We start from the raw sequence: 15,159 nt of genomic DNA on the forward strand, positions 1-15,159 counted from the left end.
GGTCCTTGCACCGTTCCGCCATGCCATCATCGCTGAATATCGCTGAATATCGCTGAATATCGCTGAATATCAAGCTACTCCTCCTCTCATCTTCACTGTCCCTATTTCATTTTGTTGATATCACTTCTTTTATATTTACTTAATACGTCTGCTGCACCTAACTCCCTTTCACTATGGGGAAACCCGACAAGAAAGATGCCCTAGACGACGTCCCCCACATCCGCTCAGAGGCCCGTCCCGACTTCACCACCCCTCTGCCCCCCAAGAAACTCCCCCGTGAGATCCAAGAAACCCTCGACAATGAAGAGAAACTCTGGCGAACCGTCTACGAGGGCGAGTGCGTGCCCCATCTTCCCCCAATCCTATCCGATCCTAACTAAACCTCCCCCTAGCGCCCCCGAATCCACTGACTCCTCCGTCCGCTACGCCGCCTACGCCACCCGTATCCGCACCATCCTCCTCTCCGCCCAACGCTACGTCGCCTACACTTCTGACATCGGCGAGTCCTTCCGCCCCGTCGCCCACCCACACCTCGTGCGCGGCGCCTACGCCATCTCCTGGCTGTATATCGGCGGCGACGTCGCCCACGAGGGCTACAAGGCGTATCTACGCAACATGAAGATCCGGCATCCGGAGCGGTATTTCCATGCGGATGGGAGTGTGAAAGAGGAGGGGAGGGAGGGGAAGGGGGAGGAGGTGAGGAAGGTGGTGGCGGGGAGTGGGGGGTTGGTGGCGGGGAAGATTTCGGCGATCGAGGATTATCGCGCAGTGATGGCGGAGCGGGCGGTGTTTCAGAGCTTGGCAAGTATGGGGTTGCCGGCGTTTACGATCCATAGTATCGTGCGGTATAGTGGGCGGGCGATGAAGGACATGAAGAATAAGACCCTGAGGACGTGGGGGCCGATCGGGGTAAGTGAAGCTGCCTGGAGGCGATATACGCAATATTCTGATTTGCTGATGATGTGGCTTGATAGCTCGGTTTGGCGGCGGTGCCGTTCCTGCCGTTCGTGTTCGACGAGCCGGTGGAGAAGGCGGTGGGGTGGACGTTCCATAAGGCGTTCGAGACGTTTGGAGGGCCGGAAGCGGTGAAGAAGGGGCCGATTAGTGCGGAGTTAGCGATGTTGAGCGCTGCGAAAAGTCAGCAGAAGGAGAAGGAGTTGTAAGGGGGTATGGTTTGAAGGACTCTTGCGGGTGATAATCTGGGAAATGTAGACTCACCTCTGCCGACTTGGGGTGGTCGGATACTGTAAATATATAGACTTCGCTCTGCGATAGATTGGATGTGTTGACGATCACGTTTCTCGACGGGTCCGTTTCGGATGACATGGACTCTCATTATTTTCCGTAACAAACCTGATATAAATGCTGTGACCAACCCAGCCGATTCTCCAGACGCCAAACGCAGCCGCCAATGCAGTCCAGTCAAGAGCGCCGCTCCGATGTTAAAATCTATTGTACACACGACAAGAACAAACCCGGATCCTTCCCTCAATCTTTCCATCGGTTCAAAAACTTCTGCATATCCTCATTCACCCCGGGTCCCGGTGGCGCCTATCACGCAAATTAGCATCACCCCCCAAAATCCAAGAAATCAAATAACTCACCGGATTCTCAATCATCGTAATCGTATACGACTTACTCTGCGTCACTGTCGTCATAATACTCGGACTCGCCGGCGGCAAAAACGCCGTCGCGATAATCACGTTGCTGGTCGGATACAACGGCGGCTTATCCTTCGCCGTGATCTGCGTCGGCGGCAAGCTCTGCATGGGCGCGTATCGGGTGAGTCCCGTCTGCTGGCCGAACGGCACCGCGAAGTCGCCCGTCGCGCCGGGGTTCGCGGCCGCCATGGCGTTCTTGCGGGCGGGGCCGGCAGTGGTGCTGCCGAGGGTGGAGAGGGCGGTGACAACGTTCGCGGGGAAGGTTCCGGTCATGCCGGAGAGGGTGAAGCGGCCGGAGTAGTTGGTGACGGTGCCTTTGGGGGAGGTGGAGATGATTTTGATGAAGCTGGGGGGGTTAGCGATGGGAGGGAGGGATATACCGGGGGGGGAGATCGTACTATGCGTTCTTCTCGGGGCCTCCTACGGTTGCGGAAACCACACCCTGCGCGATGTTACCCATGGAGAATTGTCCGGCCTTGACCAAGGGGACGAGATCAATCTATCCGTATCGTTCAATCAGCAGGTCTTCTCTTCCTTCAATCTTTCTCTCTTTTCCCAACGTACAAATGTCCCATCCGTGTTCCCTCCCGCGCAAAGAAACACCTCATACGTCGTCAAGTCCGCCAACGCCGGCGCTTCTCCGGAGTCCTTCCATTCCATCGACACTGCGCCCACGGGGATCGTGCTCCCGGGGGCAGGGGTGACGAACGTGATGTCGGCGAGGACGGCACTGGCGAGCGATGTCCAGAGGACGAGGAGGCTGGATCGCATCGTGGTGGGATGGTCGGATGTCGTATGTGGCGGTGAATGTCGAGGGTTGAATGAGGGACGGCGGACGAGCGAGTGAGTCCGTTGGGCCCTCAGGTTGTTAGGAGTTGGAAGTCTTAGGGGGCCAGTTCGTATGAATCATTTATAGAGGGGGTTATAATTGGCCGTGAAAGAGTCGGTGGGTATCTTCAAACCAAGTCTCTTCAGACCAAGTATTCGTGTATGACGACGGAGATGAAGTCGAAGGCGGGAATGAGGGAAGAAATCTGTGAGATGCGTTGTGATTGGCCCAGAAAGGAGATATACTGTTGTCGTCACTCCTCCTTTCTTCCGTTCAACATACCTACATTAGAGATACATGAAACATACCTGTGTTACTCTTAACTTGCTACTTGAATCATAAGGTGGGATTGATTCATTAAATCGTTAGGCGACTGATGTACTCGATATGCTCGATATGCTCGCTACGAGATCCATATTGCACAAATAGCCCGCCCCACCCTGCGTGGCTCTATCGTTTTCTTACCCCCTTCGTCCATGCCTTCTCTCAGACCATGATATATGCCTTCTAGCAAAGGCTCGTATACGGTATGTCTAATTCCCGGAACGACCCTTTCAGATGCTCAAAACGAAAAATGCCTACTCCCTGGAAATGCCGCCCCGTGGACAACGCTTCCACTCCCCCTTCCCATCAAATTTCCGTTCGAACCTCGAGGATTGCAAATGAACCATGTGATATCCCACCACTCTCCCACCCCTACCCATTCTCCCTCTCCTCCTCCCTCCTCCTCCTCCCCGGTAACATTGGCTGAAACCCATCCGGCAACCTCCCGCTCACCAAACTCGCATGCTCCGCCGCCATCTGCAGCGCCACCGTCTTCTCATACAACCGCTGCGCATCCACCTGCAACTCAAACCCCGTCAAAAAACACAAACTAATCTCCAACGTCTTCAACTCCCCCTCGCTCACCCCCCCCACCCCCGCGAACCGCTGCTGCGGGTACCTTAGGTCCTCCAACGCCTTCATCGCCACCCGCAACGCCGCCAATACCAATCGATGCACCGTCCGCGCCGTCACCGGCACCGTCCGCTCCTCCACCCCCAGCTTGCAGATGTACGCCCCTGCCGCCAAGTACACCGCCGTCGACATCGGGCAGTACCGCTGCAGCCGCGCGAGGTAGTCCGCCAGCGCGATCGCCGGTGCCCGCTTGCTAAAGAACTTCCGCGCGATCGCCTCATGCTGCGCGCGGAGGGGTGCCTGCGCCACAGTGCGGGATCCGACGCTGGGTTCGTGCGTGCTGGCTTCGGGGGCGCCGACGTCGGGGGGGTGGAAGGCAGGGGGGCGGAGGTCGTCGGAACTGATGGGCGTGGCAGGGCGGGAGGATGAGCGGTGGTGGGCGCGGGTCTCGTTTGATCCTGGTTCTTCGGATGCCGCTTTGGGGGTCGAGGGCCGGGAGATGGGGGGCGTCGGGGGGATGTCGCCGGTGACGTTCGCGAGGGTCTGCACGCTGCGGCAGAGCATCTTCATGGCGGTCTCCGGGCGGATGTCGAAGACAGACCAGTTGGCGGGAGGGGTGGAGGGGGCGGAGGAGGAGGGGGAGGAGAGGGGAGGGAGAACGCCGGCGTCGGCGGCGGGGCTGGGGGGGGGAGGGGGGGCGGGGGAGGGCTCGACATCTGGCACGGCCGGCCCTTGCTGCGTAGCGTCTCCCATGTCGGCGTGAAGTCGTAACAACGTAAACAAAACTCCAAATGACTCGGAGGGAAGGGAATCGTGGGGATGAACGTCGTGTACTCGACAAGGCTACAGCGCTGGGCAATATAAAGTATTATGACCGGTCTCGTGATGCAGTGGTCAAGCATTCAAACGCAGGAGAACGAAACGTCAAATCACCTGCATCCACGATTCGGTTGAACGTCTTGCTCGCGTCGTTCGGAGACCATGTGCATCGCGGAACGTGGCCGTGGTCGTCACCTTTCAGCAGATCTGGTTGCGAGCACCGGGGAGTGGTGAGCTTCGCACTGTTCGCAGCATGCAGGAATCAGTGTCGCACAGTTATGGAGAAAGACAATCATGCAAATGCAGCGGGACCCGGCCCGCCTCATAGCGACGACGGAAGGCCACTGCTGGTTCCGCAGCCCATGATGAACCGAGCCCGCGGACTGGCTCGCACGCTCAAACCAGGCGTCGATGGGAGGAACAACAGCCGGGGCGATACAGCCAGCACTGGATGGGAATCGGGCGCTAGGTAATTCCCGCACCGGCGTCACCGTTCAAGTTTTCGATCCCAGGGCCTCAAGTAGTTAGGCCGGCGCGCTCGCATTGGGGTTCCCGCCGGCGGCCCGAAACGAGTGGGAGGGGCAGCATTGCAGAACGGAATACAGCGAGGCGACAGAGGCGCGGTGAGATGGGTGGGATTGCACCCGGCCGCTCTGGGGGCCTGGAACGTCGATGGCGAATGGGGAATGACGGGAAACGTGTTGGCAGCGGAGAAATGGCTTAAGCTACGAGGGGTTCTACTCCGTAGGGGAAAAGGGAACAGAAAGGGTCATGTGGTTCGTGATAGCCCAATCTGGGAAGAAAGGGGACGGGGTCGGACTTGGTTGGATCAGCAGGACAACAAATTTGGCTGGCGAATCAATGAACTGAACGATGCTGGGGGCCGGAGATATCTCCGATGTCGCCTGGTTAGATATTGCGGAATGAAGAAAATGGATCGGAAGCAGCTGTCTTAAATCATGGTGCTTGTATCGAGCTTCTCTATGCACCTCCAGGGGAGCTTGAGGATCTTATTCGATATTGTACCACTAGCCACAGAAGTTATGCAACAAAGCCTGGGAGAATGCCTTTCGTTCAACTGGCTGAGATTGAGACTACATTATATACAAGAAGTCCACCATGTTTGCCAGCTTCAGAATAATGCTCCTCGTGTCTCTGCTGCTTGCGTCGATGCCGCTTGATGTATTCCTTCCGCATCGACCGAGGTCGAACACATCCAAACTGAACACTACTATACACACCACTTCGAAGTCCAAACTCTATACAAGTACCGAACCCTTCAGCCTCGCTCGTAATCGTACACAACCCTCAATCCCTCCGGTCGATCGTACAAAGCCCGAGAACCCACCAAATGCAGCCTCCTTGACCCATATTCCCTAGATCCCATATCGATACAGATCCAATCCCATGCTTTTTCGCCCAGGAACACAGTTCTCTCGTCCCCAACTCTCACCTCCACATCCACCGTAACATCTCCTGCGTATGCCTTTTTACCTCCTCATCTGCTCCAACTGCCTCACGATCAACTGCGTCCCGTCCAGAAACCGCTCCACGCAATTGGTCATGCACGGCTCCTCATACTTGTCCAGCTTCCCGTTCGCGATCCGCGCGGTGATGCATTTGCGGAAGCAGAGGTCCGTGAGGCTGTGTATTGCTATTTCACTAATTAGCTATCATTTCTCCTGGGCGGCGTTGGAAGTGCGCTCGTCCTCTCCGCTTGGTCGCTCGGGATGGAGATGGCGGAGAGGTGGTTGCGGTGGTGCTGCAGATCCGTCACGTACATTGTTGGAGGGAGGCTTTTTGGCTCTCCGCTTGGATGAATTGGCGAAGCTCGGCTTTATCGGTGTCGGAGAGCTTGGTGAGGTCAACGCCGCCTGCGGTTGTAGGGACGTTGCCGCCGCCGCCGAGGATGGATTCCATGGTGCTTGGTCGAACGGTGATGGGCGATGGGTGTGGGATGGAGGATGATTGGGAATTTGGAGAATGAACGGTCAAGAGGAATTTAATGGAAGGGAAGTGACGGATGTTTTGACCTTACTTGTTCTTGGAATTGAATTGAAGATATGAGAACACTTGGATTGTTTGAAGCTTTTCATGGACTCTCCGGCTGCACAGGGAAATATGGAATGGCCCGAGCTTTGGTCATGACAACATGAACTTCTTCATCGCATACCATCGACCAAGATCCAACTATATCATCTATATTCATCCGGTCTGCCTTAATCGGTGCCATTTCAGTGGAAGTTATGTCTGATAATCTAGTAGAGTCGCAATCCTAGGGTGCCTTGTCACCTACGAAGTACAGGAATTGTTCTTACAATCCAATTTTGAGTCAACCCCTTGATTTTACCAGCTGCAATGCAGCCAGCATTTATACACTAGTCTCTGGGTGTGAAAATGCTGAACAAGAGGAGTACGTTATATACATGGCGTCAAATGGTTTTGTGCACCATTTAACACTTCTTGAACCCGCTGACCTTGCACGTCTTTCCATCATTCGCATTGCTCTTCAACTTCTTGCTCTCTCCCTTATGGTTGGTCACGCCCTGGTAAATATCACAGCCCTTCGATTGACTCTGGCAGCTGTCCTTGATGGTGCAAGTATCTGGTTTCATGTCAGCGTCCCGTTATCTCAACTTATATCCTCCAAGCACTCACCTCCGTAGTTCTGGTTGATGCCACACAGCGGCCCCTTTCCAATTGCCGTCACCCCGGTGATCACCACGTTCCTCGGACCACCGTTCCCCTCGCAGTCACCGCAGCTCCGAATCAACTTCCCGTAATCCTGCACATAGAAGTCGGTGATCTCCACGGTGCCCTTGCCGTTGAACTGCAACACCTTGTCACTGGCGCCGATGGCTCCACCCCCGATGACCTTGGACGTGCCGCTCTTTTGGTTGAAGGTCGCGGCGTCTTCGCAGACCTTAGTCCACCAGACGTTCGTAATGGTGCTGGGCGATCATTAACTTCCGAATGCATGCGCAACGGGGTCATACGTACCAGGTTCCGCGGCAATGCACCCCTTCGGCCTGCGACGCTCCGATGATGACATTGGACAACGATCCGCCGTCCTCAATGATGAACATCGCGTCCTTTTCTCCCGTCTCCTTCTGGCCCTGGCAGACCTTGGCTATCCACCTCATCCATCAGCGATCGAACCCCCCCTTCGGCTCGGAATACTTACGGTTTCGCTCGTACCGCTTGTTCTTCCCGTCAAACGATGCCCCGGCCTTCACCGTGATCGCCGTCTTCGAATTCTCCACGCCCGACGACGGCGGGACCTTCGCCTGCCGCGCCACCAGGGATGCTTCCTTCTGGGTCTTGGTCGGCCCTTCGATCAGCTCGACCGGCTCGGGGAGCGCGGAGGCGACGGCGGCCCACAGGGCGACGGCGACGGGGAGAGAAAACTTCATGGTGGGCGAGGGATGGATGGAATGAATGGCACAGCCAGTAGAACGAATGTAAAGGAACGGATGTCTGGACTTCGTAGAGGAGACGAGATAGCGCAGATACGGGAAAGATAGAAGTTTGATGCTGGAGGGAACGACTCGCGAGATATATCACTGTAGTGAGCAGATTTACATTAATATACGTCAGAACTCATCCGTCGCTTGACCGCACCGTCGAGTCTACTTCATACGCCGGCCGTGAGTGGAGGCCAAAGGTCCACAACCTCCAGCGCCCTCGGAATTCCACCAATCATCTCCCCATCTCCCTCTATATTGTTCTCCCTACCCAGTGTTCATCAACATGAATAGATAGCCTTCCCCAGGTTTCGCAGGCGCGTTGCCTAATCCGGGCGCCTGGGAGCGCAGCATGGCAGGTCGTGCGAGGGCACGTATATCGAATCCGATGTTTAACGAACACAGATAGATTGGCGCCAAGTGCCCATGCGTTGAGTGAAACCTACGATCGATCAAAACATGTTGGTGGGGCGGCGCAATATCGATGAAACCACGACGCTTGACTGGCCATGGATCAGGTGCGCTGATCCATGGATATTGCGATGGGGCGGCGAAGGGATAAGAAAGGCTCGCTGTAAATGCGGAGGGGTAGGACCGAATTAGCGGTTGGAATGCACCGATGGCACGTGGATGGGGGATGTTGATTGCTGGACTGTTTTTGGCTCATAAATTGATGAGTATGAAGCCAATGGGAGAATATGGGGAATACTTTAGTCAACGAAACGAGTTCCCGGTCGTCAGGAAGGTTCGCGGAGGGTGATCGAGGGTTCATGGAGACTAATTCCAATTAGACTTCTGGCTCGGGACTATTTCATTGGAGCGTTCTCTCGTTCTCTACTATATTTCCCTGGTTGATCTGTGCGAATCTTGCTCACGACCAGCGAAGAGCGAAGAACGACTGTAGATCGAAGGACGTGCCTCACTCCAGCCTCACAGTCGATGGAGAAACTCCCAAAGTGATCATGCTCGTTTGTAATTTCTAATGCAAACATTATCCATCATAAGCAGTCTCAACGCATACGACTTCAATGCAACGCTCTACCGCGTCGTTCATCCCCTATGATTACCCCTCGCTCGAAATAAAACCCCATATCACAATACTCCAATCCATGGCACACCAATCACCAGAATATCTTCTCTTTCCTCCTCCCCCTCTCTCACGCCAGCCACGCTCCAAACAGTAGCGAGAGAAGTGAGAACGACCACGTTCCGTATCCCGTCGTCACGCCCCGCGACGCGGCACCCGACGGTTTGGTCAACGGTGCCGCAGGTCGCGATGCAGAGGGACCGCCGGCTCCGCTGGATGGGCTGCCACTAGCTCCAGCGCCGCCTGCTGGAGCGTCGGTCGCTCCGGGACCACCGGCACTGTTTCCGCTCCCATTTCCACTTCCGCTCCCACTTCCGCTCCCACTTCCGCTCCCACTTCCACTTCCGCTTCCATTTCCGCTTCCACTTCCGCTTCCACTTCCGCTTCCACTTCCGCTTCCACTTCCGCTTCCACTTCCGCTTCCACTTCCACTTCCACTTCCACTTCCACTTCCACTTCCACTTCCACTTCCACTTCCACTTCCACTTCCGCTTCCACTTCCGCTTCCGCTATCACCACCAGTGCCGGCCGGGTTACCTGAATTCCCTTCTCCAGTTCCCGACCCCGACCCAGTACCAGGTGTGGCTCCAGCCGCCGGGGCACTCCCTGGCGTGTCTCCGCCAATCGCACTAATGATGAACCCCGACAGCGGATCGCTCGGCGCCGGAGCGCCCGGTGCAGCGGGTTCAGCAGGTCCAGCGGGTGCGGCTCCGGGAGGGGACCCAGCGTTGTTTCCGGGGTTTGCGGGGGCGTTGGGTGCGGGCTCTGGGGCAGGTTGCGCGGGAGCGGAGTTGGCGGGGGGGTTTGTGTTGCCGCCAGGGTTGAGGAGGGAGGCAATGATGCCGCCGACATCGTTGCCGGGAGAGGGTTGGGGTTGGGGGGATGGGGCGGGCTGTTCAGGCTGGGGGGATGGTGCCGGTTGTTCAGGCTGGGGCGTTGGTTCGGGTTGGGGTGGTTGGGCTGATGGTTCTGGTTGTTGTGGTATGGCTGTTGGTGTAGGCGGTGTAGGCTCAGGATCGGGATTCTCCGAGATTCCTGGAGGCGTTGGCTCGATAGAGTCGTCGAAACTGACGCTCGTCTCGGTTAGGAAGCCGACGGTGTTTACGGGCATGACAGGAGCAACGACATCCATTTCGCACATGGAATAGGGTTCCAGCTCCGGGAAGTGGAGCCTGGTTTGAGCTCCGATCCCTTTCTGTAACCCGTGTCCCACCAAGGTATATGTAAGTCCGAGACTGTCGTTAGATTCAGGATACTTGTGTCCACCTGTCGGCCAGGCGGAAGCACAGCTAGTGGCAGAGGGGCGATTCGGCCAGGAATCCGTGGAGGGTCCATATGCGGATGACATACAGCTTTCCCAAGGATCTGTGTCCCCTGGCCAGGTATAATAATCAGTCACCTCTGGATATGGCGGATGAGATTTCAGAGTTAGGGTTGTACCGCCTTTTGGCGCTGTAATGCATGTTGGGGCGTTATCCGTTAGACCTCCCGATGCCGTCGTCGTCGATACATTGAGAGTCCCCTCCCAGGAATACTTTTCGCCGTATTCCCACCAGATGGACGGATAGGTGATGACCTTCGTTGTATTGACCGAATTGTACCCTTCGTAGACGAGTGTCTCGAGAGCGGTGCCCGCCGCATTGGTCGGTGGGGGCGTGATTCCCGCGGGTAAAGTATTCGTTATGGTTGAGGTCTTGGTCGTGTTGGTCCGGTTGTTCACGATATATATGACCGTGGCCAGAGTGATGTTGCTAGTGATCGAAACCGGCTGCCATATCCAAGAGGTGAGGTCAGGGGCAGCGTATGAGCAGTCGGCTGTACATGATGATGCTGGGCCAGACGATTTGGTTATCGAGCTGGAGACATTATGGAATACTGTGGAGCGGTTAGCCAAATCTCGATCCGAAAGATGCACTTTCACATACACTCAGCATTAGCGAGGGTGAGAAAACTGCCGAGAACGACAGTGGATAAATGCATCGCTCAAACAACACCCATATCAACACTTCTATATGAACGAATGACTGGATCCAACGATAAAGAAGAAAAGAAACGGGACAAAACACAACTGGGCGCTGACAATAATATGGGCGATCCGGAGGCAAGTGGGACTTCGCTGACAATAGGATGGGACTTGGGAGATCCGGAGACATCTGCATTCTACAACTCCATCGGGGCTCTGGCCTTCGTACAACTACTTTATGGAGCATAGCCACCATCCAGGGTCGGTGGATCTAGTTGCGGATCTAGCAGGGAATGATTCCGAAGTGGACTACTACTAATTACGTAGTAAACTGGTGCCTGTTACCTGTTAACGGTAGTCGGTAAAGTCATAACTCCCAAGTCTTGCTGATCATAACAAATGCATCAACGCTCCGACTCAACAAGTACGGATTCCCCCTGGTCCGTTGCCAATTGGCTTATTCGTCGTCCAACGCATCGCCGATGCGCCCGACAGCGTTGCCGTTGCTTGGGCTGCTTGGGATATCAAGGGGAACTTGGCCTGATTGGCAATGGCACGGTCTGGGATTTCATCCAACCAGTCTCTTTGTTGCTTGGGCGGTAAGATTACTTGTAAGCCGTAAGCCTCATCCAGCCAAGCGAGGTTTCGGTCTGTCGGTGCGTTTACCGTTCAGCCCTTCAGCCTTGCGATCGGATCACTCGTTTTGGCCGCGACACAAGTTGGGCAGGTGGTCATCATTGATGTTGTTAGGTCTATCGGAAATTATCTCCTCACCTCTGGGTAGCCGGCACTGTGTTATGGGAAATTTGCGGCATCAACAGGGTGTTTATTTGCAGAGGACAGCTCACGAAGAACGCCTACCTCGGTCGTGATGGTGTGAGCCTTAATTACTAGTACGGAATAGTTAATAATATAATTATGTTAGATTTGGAGGGGCGACAGGCGCCTTGGGCCATGGCCTGGGCAACCGGAGTTCCCGAAATCTGCATGATTCTCTGATTTCCCCCAATTCATCCCATGTTCCATCCAATGGTCCGACATCAACATCATTTTCGTTGATGCTGCCAATAACTCTAAACTCACACTATCATAATTAGCGACTTGGAGAGACTCTGGTACCTGGAGGCTAGAGTGGACTCGCGACATAAAGAGTACTCATTCAGCACTACAGCAGGCGTACGGATGGTTTGCATGGGAAGCTTTCATTGTATCGTTCACAGTTGAGAGTACAATGATATGCAAGTGAGATTTATTGCATCAGTAGTGAAACCTTTCTGACTCCCGTAATTACATTCTCTTTGGTCTTCGAGTGCTTGCGTATTGCGAACATCGTTCCCCCTGCTCTCTGGGTGTCGCTGTAGCTAGGAATTTATGCAGTCCTTCACTCAATCGGCCGTCCGCATCGTTCTATTAGACATGTCAGAATGCGATAGTTCTCAACCTTCCGCGCGTTCATCTCTCTTACATACCATCCCCTCGATATCGCGTCGTTCATCCTGTCAATCATGCCAATTGTCCGGACGTGCCACTTCCCGATGACGCATTCGCATTCTGCTGACGTCGGTACTCCGTCCGCATCTCCACGATCCCCTTCTGCTCGCGCTCATTCCATGCCCAGATGTCATCGTACTCGGTGAGCTGGCCGCTGTTGATGACCTCGTCGAAGCGAAGGAGACAATCCTGCGCATGGCGAGTGAGGATCGTGAGCCATTCACGACGCGAATCAGGGAGGGGACGGTCGGGGTCGGTTAACTTCCGCTGGCAGTCGGAGATATGGAAGACGAAGGACTGGCGGCACATGTCGACGAGGTCTTCGGTTGTCGACATGGTGGTTGACGATGAGCTGCTGTTGGAGCTGGAGGTGATGTGTTGTGTTGGTATACGAGCAGATAAGGTATTTTCCAGACTATAAACAACGGCGAGTGAAGAAGATTAAAAGGACAGGTGAGGTTCGTGATAGCCTAGGGAAGAGAAACGATTTCACTGACTGGATTTACATGCAATGATTCACATTACATTCACTCCATCATTTGGTCTTAATGAGTCCTCTTATGACTTGACTACCTTCCCAATCTCACATTGTCCCTCTGAGTACTTGAACGATATGCCACAAGGCACATCAACCCGATATTCACCATGATACCCGAACAATCTCACATTGGAAATGCAGACCGGTCTCAGATCCGTACTGAAGGATCCAAGCGACTTGGACCTAAATGGCTGCCTGACAGATTCCGTTACATGTGCTACTCGGAAGGTGGTCTCGTCATCATCACTGTCAGCTGTGTGTTTAGAGTTGGACATCAGTGATATTCTGATGGCCTGGCATGGTGTTAGGAGTCATGGACTGAAATAGCCCACAGCGGTGTGGGAGTCACTATTTCCCTCCGGGTTTGTTAATGGTCCGGCGGTGAATATCGATGATGATACCTAGAAGAAGAGCATTAGGAGAGACGTTTGCAAGAGGCGACCGCCGACCCAGGTATCAGATCAAGATGCGGTTTTACGGTTCCTTGTTCATCCTCCATATTGGATCCTGCGCTTCAACGTGTAGCTGGAACGGTCGAAAGCACCAATCATTTCTCCATATATAATAAATCGTTGAGTGATATAATTCTGATTGACGGTCCTCTTCACAATGGAGGTTGCTATGGTATCCCTCAGAGCTGTTGACGACACTAATTTTATGTGGCTGTACTTTCTCCGTAAGCGACTTGAAGTATTGAAAGAAGCTCTGATGCCGCCCTGTATATTCATGCTAAGTCCCTAAGCATTCCATATCCCATCCCATGTCTTGCAAGGTCATTGTTGACGTATATGACCATCACCAACCCCTGGGTGTCCCACTGGTTCTATACCTTATTGCCCTCCAAGATCCCTTTCTATCCTCCGACCTACTTAGCCTTGCCATACTATGGACCAGTTCCAAATAGCTCCTCCACCGTTCGATTGTCGGATAACTGGACAACTGCCCGGCAGGGGATGGCATATACTGCTTGCCCAAAGGAATGATTGAGAGAGGCTATGTTGGTGTCCGTCATTGCGTTCAGATGAATACGATTTCAATTCTACGATCCGTCTTACGAATATCGTCCGCTGTGTTGTTGTAACTGTGTATGAGGAAAGATCTAAATGGTTTTTGAAGGTGCGAAATGATTTTATGCCCTGCGGCTACTGCATCATTTACTAAAATCACTGACTGTCTCGTGGTATCAGAACGAAGTCGTACATGGGCTCTAATAGAAATAACCGGTTAGTGGGTGTAAACTATGGATTTCAACAATGTATATATACTATAAATTTCTGGAAGAGGAATTATCAATGGGTAATGTAGGGAGTTTTGTGCATTGATGGCGTCCTGATGATCTAGACAAGCTGCACACAGAACAGGTTTACTGAAAGCGGTTGATTGAGGGTGAAAGAGTGATGGTGAATATATCGTTCATGAAATAGAGTCTTCTGGTCCTCACTTTCCAAATTTTCCCAATGTTCTGTTCAATTCCCTTACCCACTTAATCCTACTCTAGGCATATTAACACTGGTACATATACTCGCATTCACAAGGCACTCCCGCTTTACCCCCCGAACTTTTTGACTGAAACACCATTTCCCTAGTTAACATGGCGCAACGATGGTGGAGGACCTGGGAGGACACTCCCTTGCCCCGAACAAAAGTCAAAATCCTGCCGGATCCTTCTACGCTTTCCAATGCAGAGATATTGGATGAACTGCTTCACTCAGCGGACCAGGGAATGTATATGCCAAAAGATCTACGCAATGAAATCGATCAAACAACGCTCGAAATCATCCACGCGCAAGGCAACAGTCCTCTTTGGGTTCGCCATGCCAGAATTAAAGCGATCGCAGGAATGATCCATCGCCTCCATTCACAGCTTCAGAGCAATCGTGACTTGGCATCCCATGTGCATCTCATCGAAACAATTGACTATCTGAAGTACGAGCGAAAATGGACGATGGACGAGTTGAGGGGTGAAATAGCGCATGTAGGTTTACGGTCGGTTTTGTTATGTTTGTTATTAACATCACTCACTGGCATTCAGCGACAAGATGAAAAGACGATGAAGGAAACCTGCGCTAAAGGGGGAGTCTTCATGAATATACATGCCCTGGCCTTGGAATACGACGCAATGACGTGGTATATGGGCCTCGAGGAAGAATTTCATTCGAGGCGAGTGCCCGGCCGCTCCGGGCATGCCCCTTACAACGCATCAGTCCGTCGATACATGCTACGAAACCATAGAGCACTCTTTGGACCGGATGGCAGAGTGAAGAGGGCGGAAAAGGCAAATGTTACGGATCAGCCGAAACCGTGACTGAACAGAGCACTGGTAGATGGGGTTGTCGATGAATCTTGCGAACGGCAATACAAAAGTTGGTGCGCGCAAGACGGGACGGCAGAGACAATGAGAAGGCGTAAT

At 53.7% G+C, this 15,159-nt stretch overlaps 7 protein-coding genes across 7 annotated transcripts; 2 read left to right on the forward strand and 5 right to left on the reverse strand.

The window, feature by feature from the left end:
- The first annotated feature begins 253 nt into the window (after positions 1-253).
- Positions 254-1,129, forward strand: P152DRAFT_459044 (uncharacterized protein). The gene has a single exon (XM_033679599.1). It carries the CDS (start codon positions 301-303, stop codon positions 1,087-1,089), a length of 789 nt encoding a protein of 262 aa, XP_033533717.1. The 5' UTR covers positions 254-300; the 3' UTR covers positions 1,090-1,129.
- Positions 1,130-1,315: 186 nt separating this feature from the next.
- P152DRAFT_44533 (putative beta-1,6-glucan boisynthesis protein) lies at positions 1,316-2,809 on the reverse strand. Its single transcript, XM_033677847.1, has 4 exons — positions 2,226-2,809; positions 2,060-2,160; positions 1,605-2,007; positions 1,316-1,551 (listed from the first exon to the last, which is right to left on the reverse strand). The coding sequence occupies exons 1-4, from the start codon at positions 2,430-2,432 to the stop codon at positions 1,489-1,491; spliced, it is 774 nt and encodes a 257-aa protein (XP_033533718.1). The 5' UTR covers positions 2,433-2,809; the 3' UTR covers positions 1,316-1,488.
- Positions 2,810-3,210: 401 nt separating this feature from the next.
- Positions 3,211-4,083, reverse strand: P152DRAFT_374040 (cyclin-domain-containing protein; the record flags this gene model as incomplete). Its single annotated transcript, XM_033675574.1, has 1 exon — positions 3,211-4,083. A coding segment is annotated over one exon (873 nt), but the record flags the coding sequence as incomplete, so codon positions are not given.
- A 1,238-nt stretch (positions 4,084-5,321) lies between these two features.
- On the reverse strand, positions 5,322-6,279 carry P152DRAFT_459046 (uncharacterized protein). Its single transcript, XM_033679600.1, has 2 exons — positions 5,988-6,279; positions 5,322-5,860 (listed from the first exon to the last, which is right to left on the reverse strand). Exons 1-2 carry the CDS (start codon positions 6,124-6,126, stop codon positions 5,697-5,699), a joined length of 303 nt encoding a protein of 100 aa, XP_033533720.1. The 5' UTR covers positions 6,127-6,279; the 3' UTR covers positions 5,322-5,696.
- Positions 6,280-6,379: 100 nt separating this feature from the next.
- P152DRAFT_44529 (uncharacterized protein) lies at positions 6,380-7,957 on the reverse strand. Its single transcript, XM_033677844.1, has 4 exons — positions 7,391-7,957; positions 7,207-7,336; positions 6,865-7,157; positions 6,380-6,811 (listed from the first exon to the last, which is right to left on the reverse strand). The coding sequence occupies exons 1-4, from the start codon at positions 7,617-7,619 to the stop codon at positions 6,660-6,662; spliced, it is 804 nt and encodes a 267-aa protein (XP_033533721.1). The 5' UTR covers positions 7,620-7,957; the 3' UTR covers positions 6,380-6,659.
- A 613-nt stretch (positions 7,958-8,570) lies between these two features.
- P152DRAFT_488492 (uncharacterized protein) lies at positions 8,571-10,737 on the reverse strand (the record flags this gene model as incomplete). Its single annotated transcript, XM_033682121.1, has 2 exons — positions 8,571-10,632; positions 10,683-10,737. The coding sequence occupies 2 exons, from the start codon at positions 10,735-10,737 to the stop codon at positions 8,828-8,830; spliced, it is 1,860 nt and encodes a 619-aa protein (XP_033533722.1). The 3' UTR covers positions 8,571-8,827.
- A 3,475-nt stretch (positions 10,738-14,212) lies between these two features.
- On the forward strand, positions 14,213-15,159 carry P152DRAFT_459049 (uncharacterized protein). Its single transcript, XM_033679601.1, has 2 exons — positions 14,213-14,724; positions 14,782-15,159. The coding sequence occupies exons 1-2, from the start codon at positions 14,341-14,343 to the stop codon at positions 15,052-15,054; spliced, it is 657 nt and encodes a 218-aa protein (XP_033533723.1). The 5' UTR covers positions 14,213-14,340; the 3' UTR covers positions 15,055-15,159.

The sequence above is a fragment of the Eremomyces bilateralis genome (genome assembly GCF_010015585.1).
Source record: "Eremomyces bilateralis CBS 781.70 unplaced genomic scaffold P152scaffold_11, whole genome shotgun sequence".
Classification (NCBI taxonomy): domain Eukaryota; kingdom Fungi; phylum Ascomycota; class Dothideomycetes; order Eremomycetales; family Eremomycetaceae; genus Eremomyces; species Eremomyces bilateralis.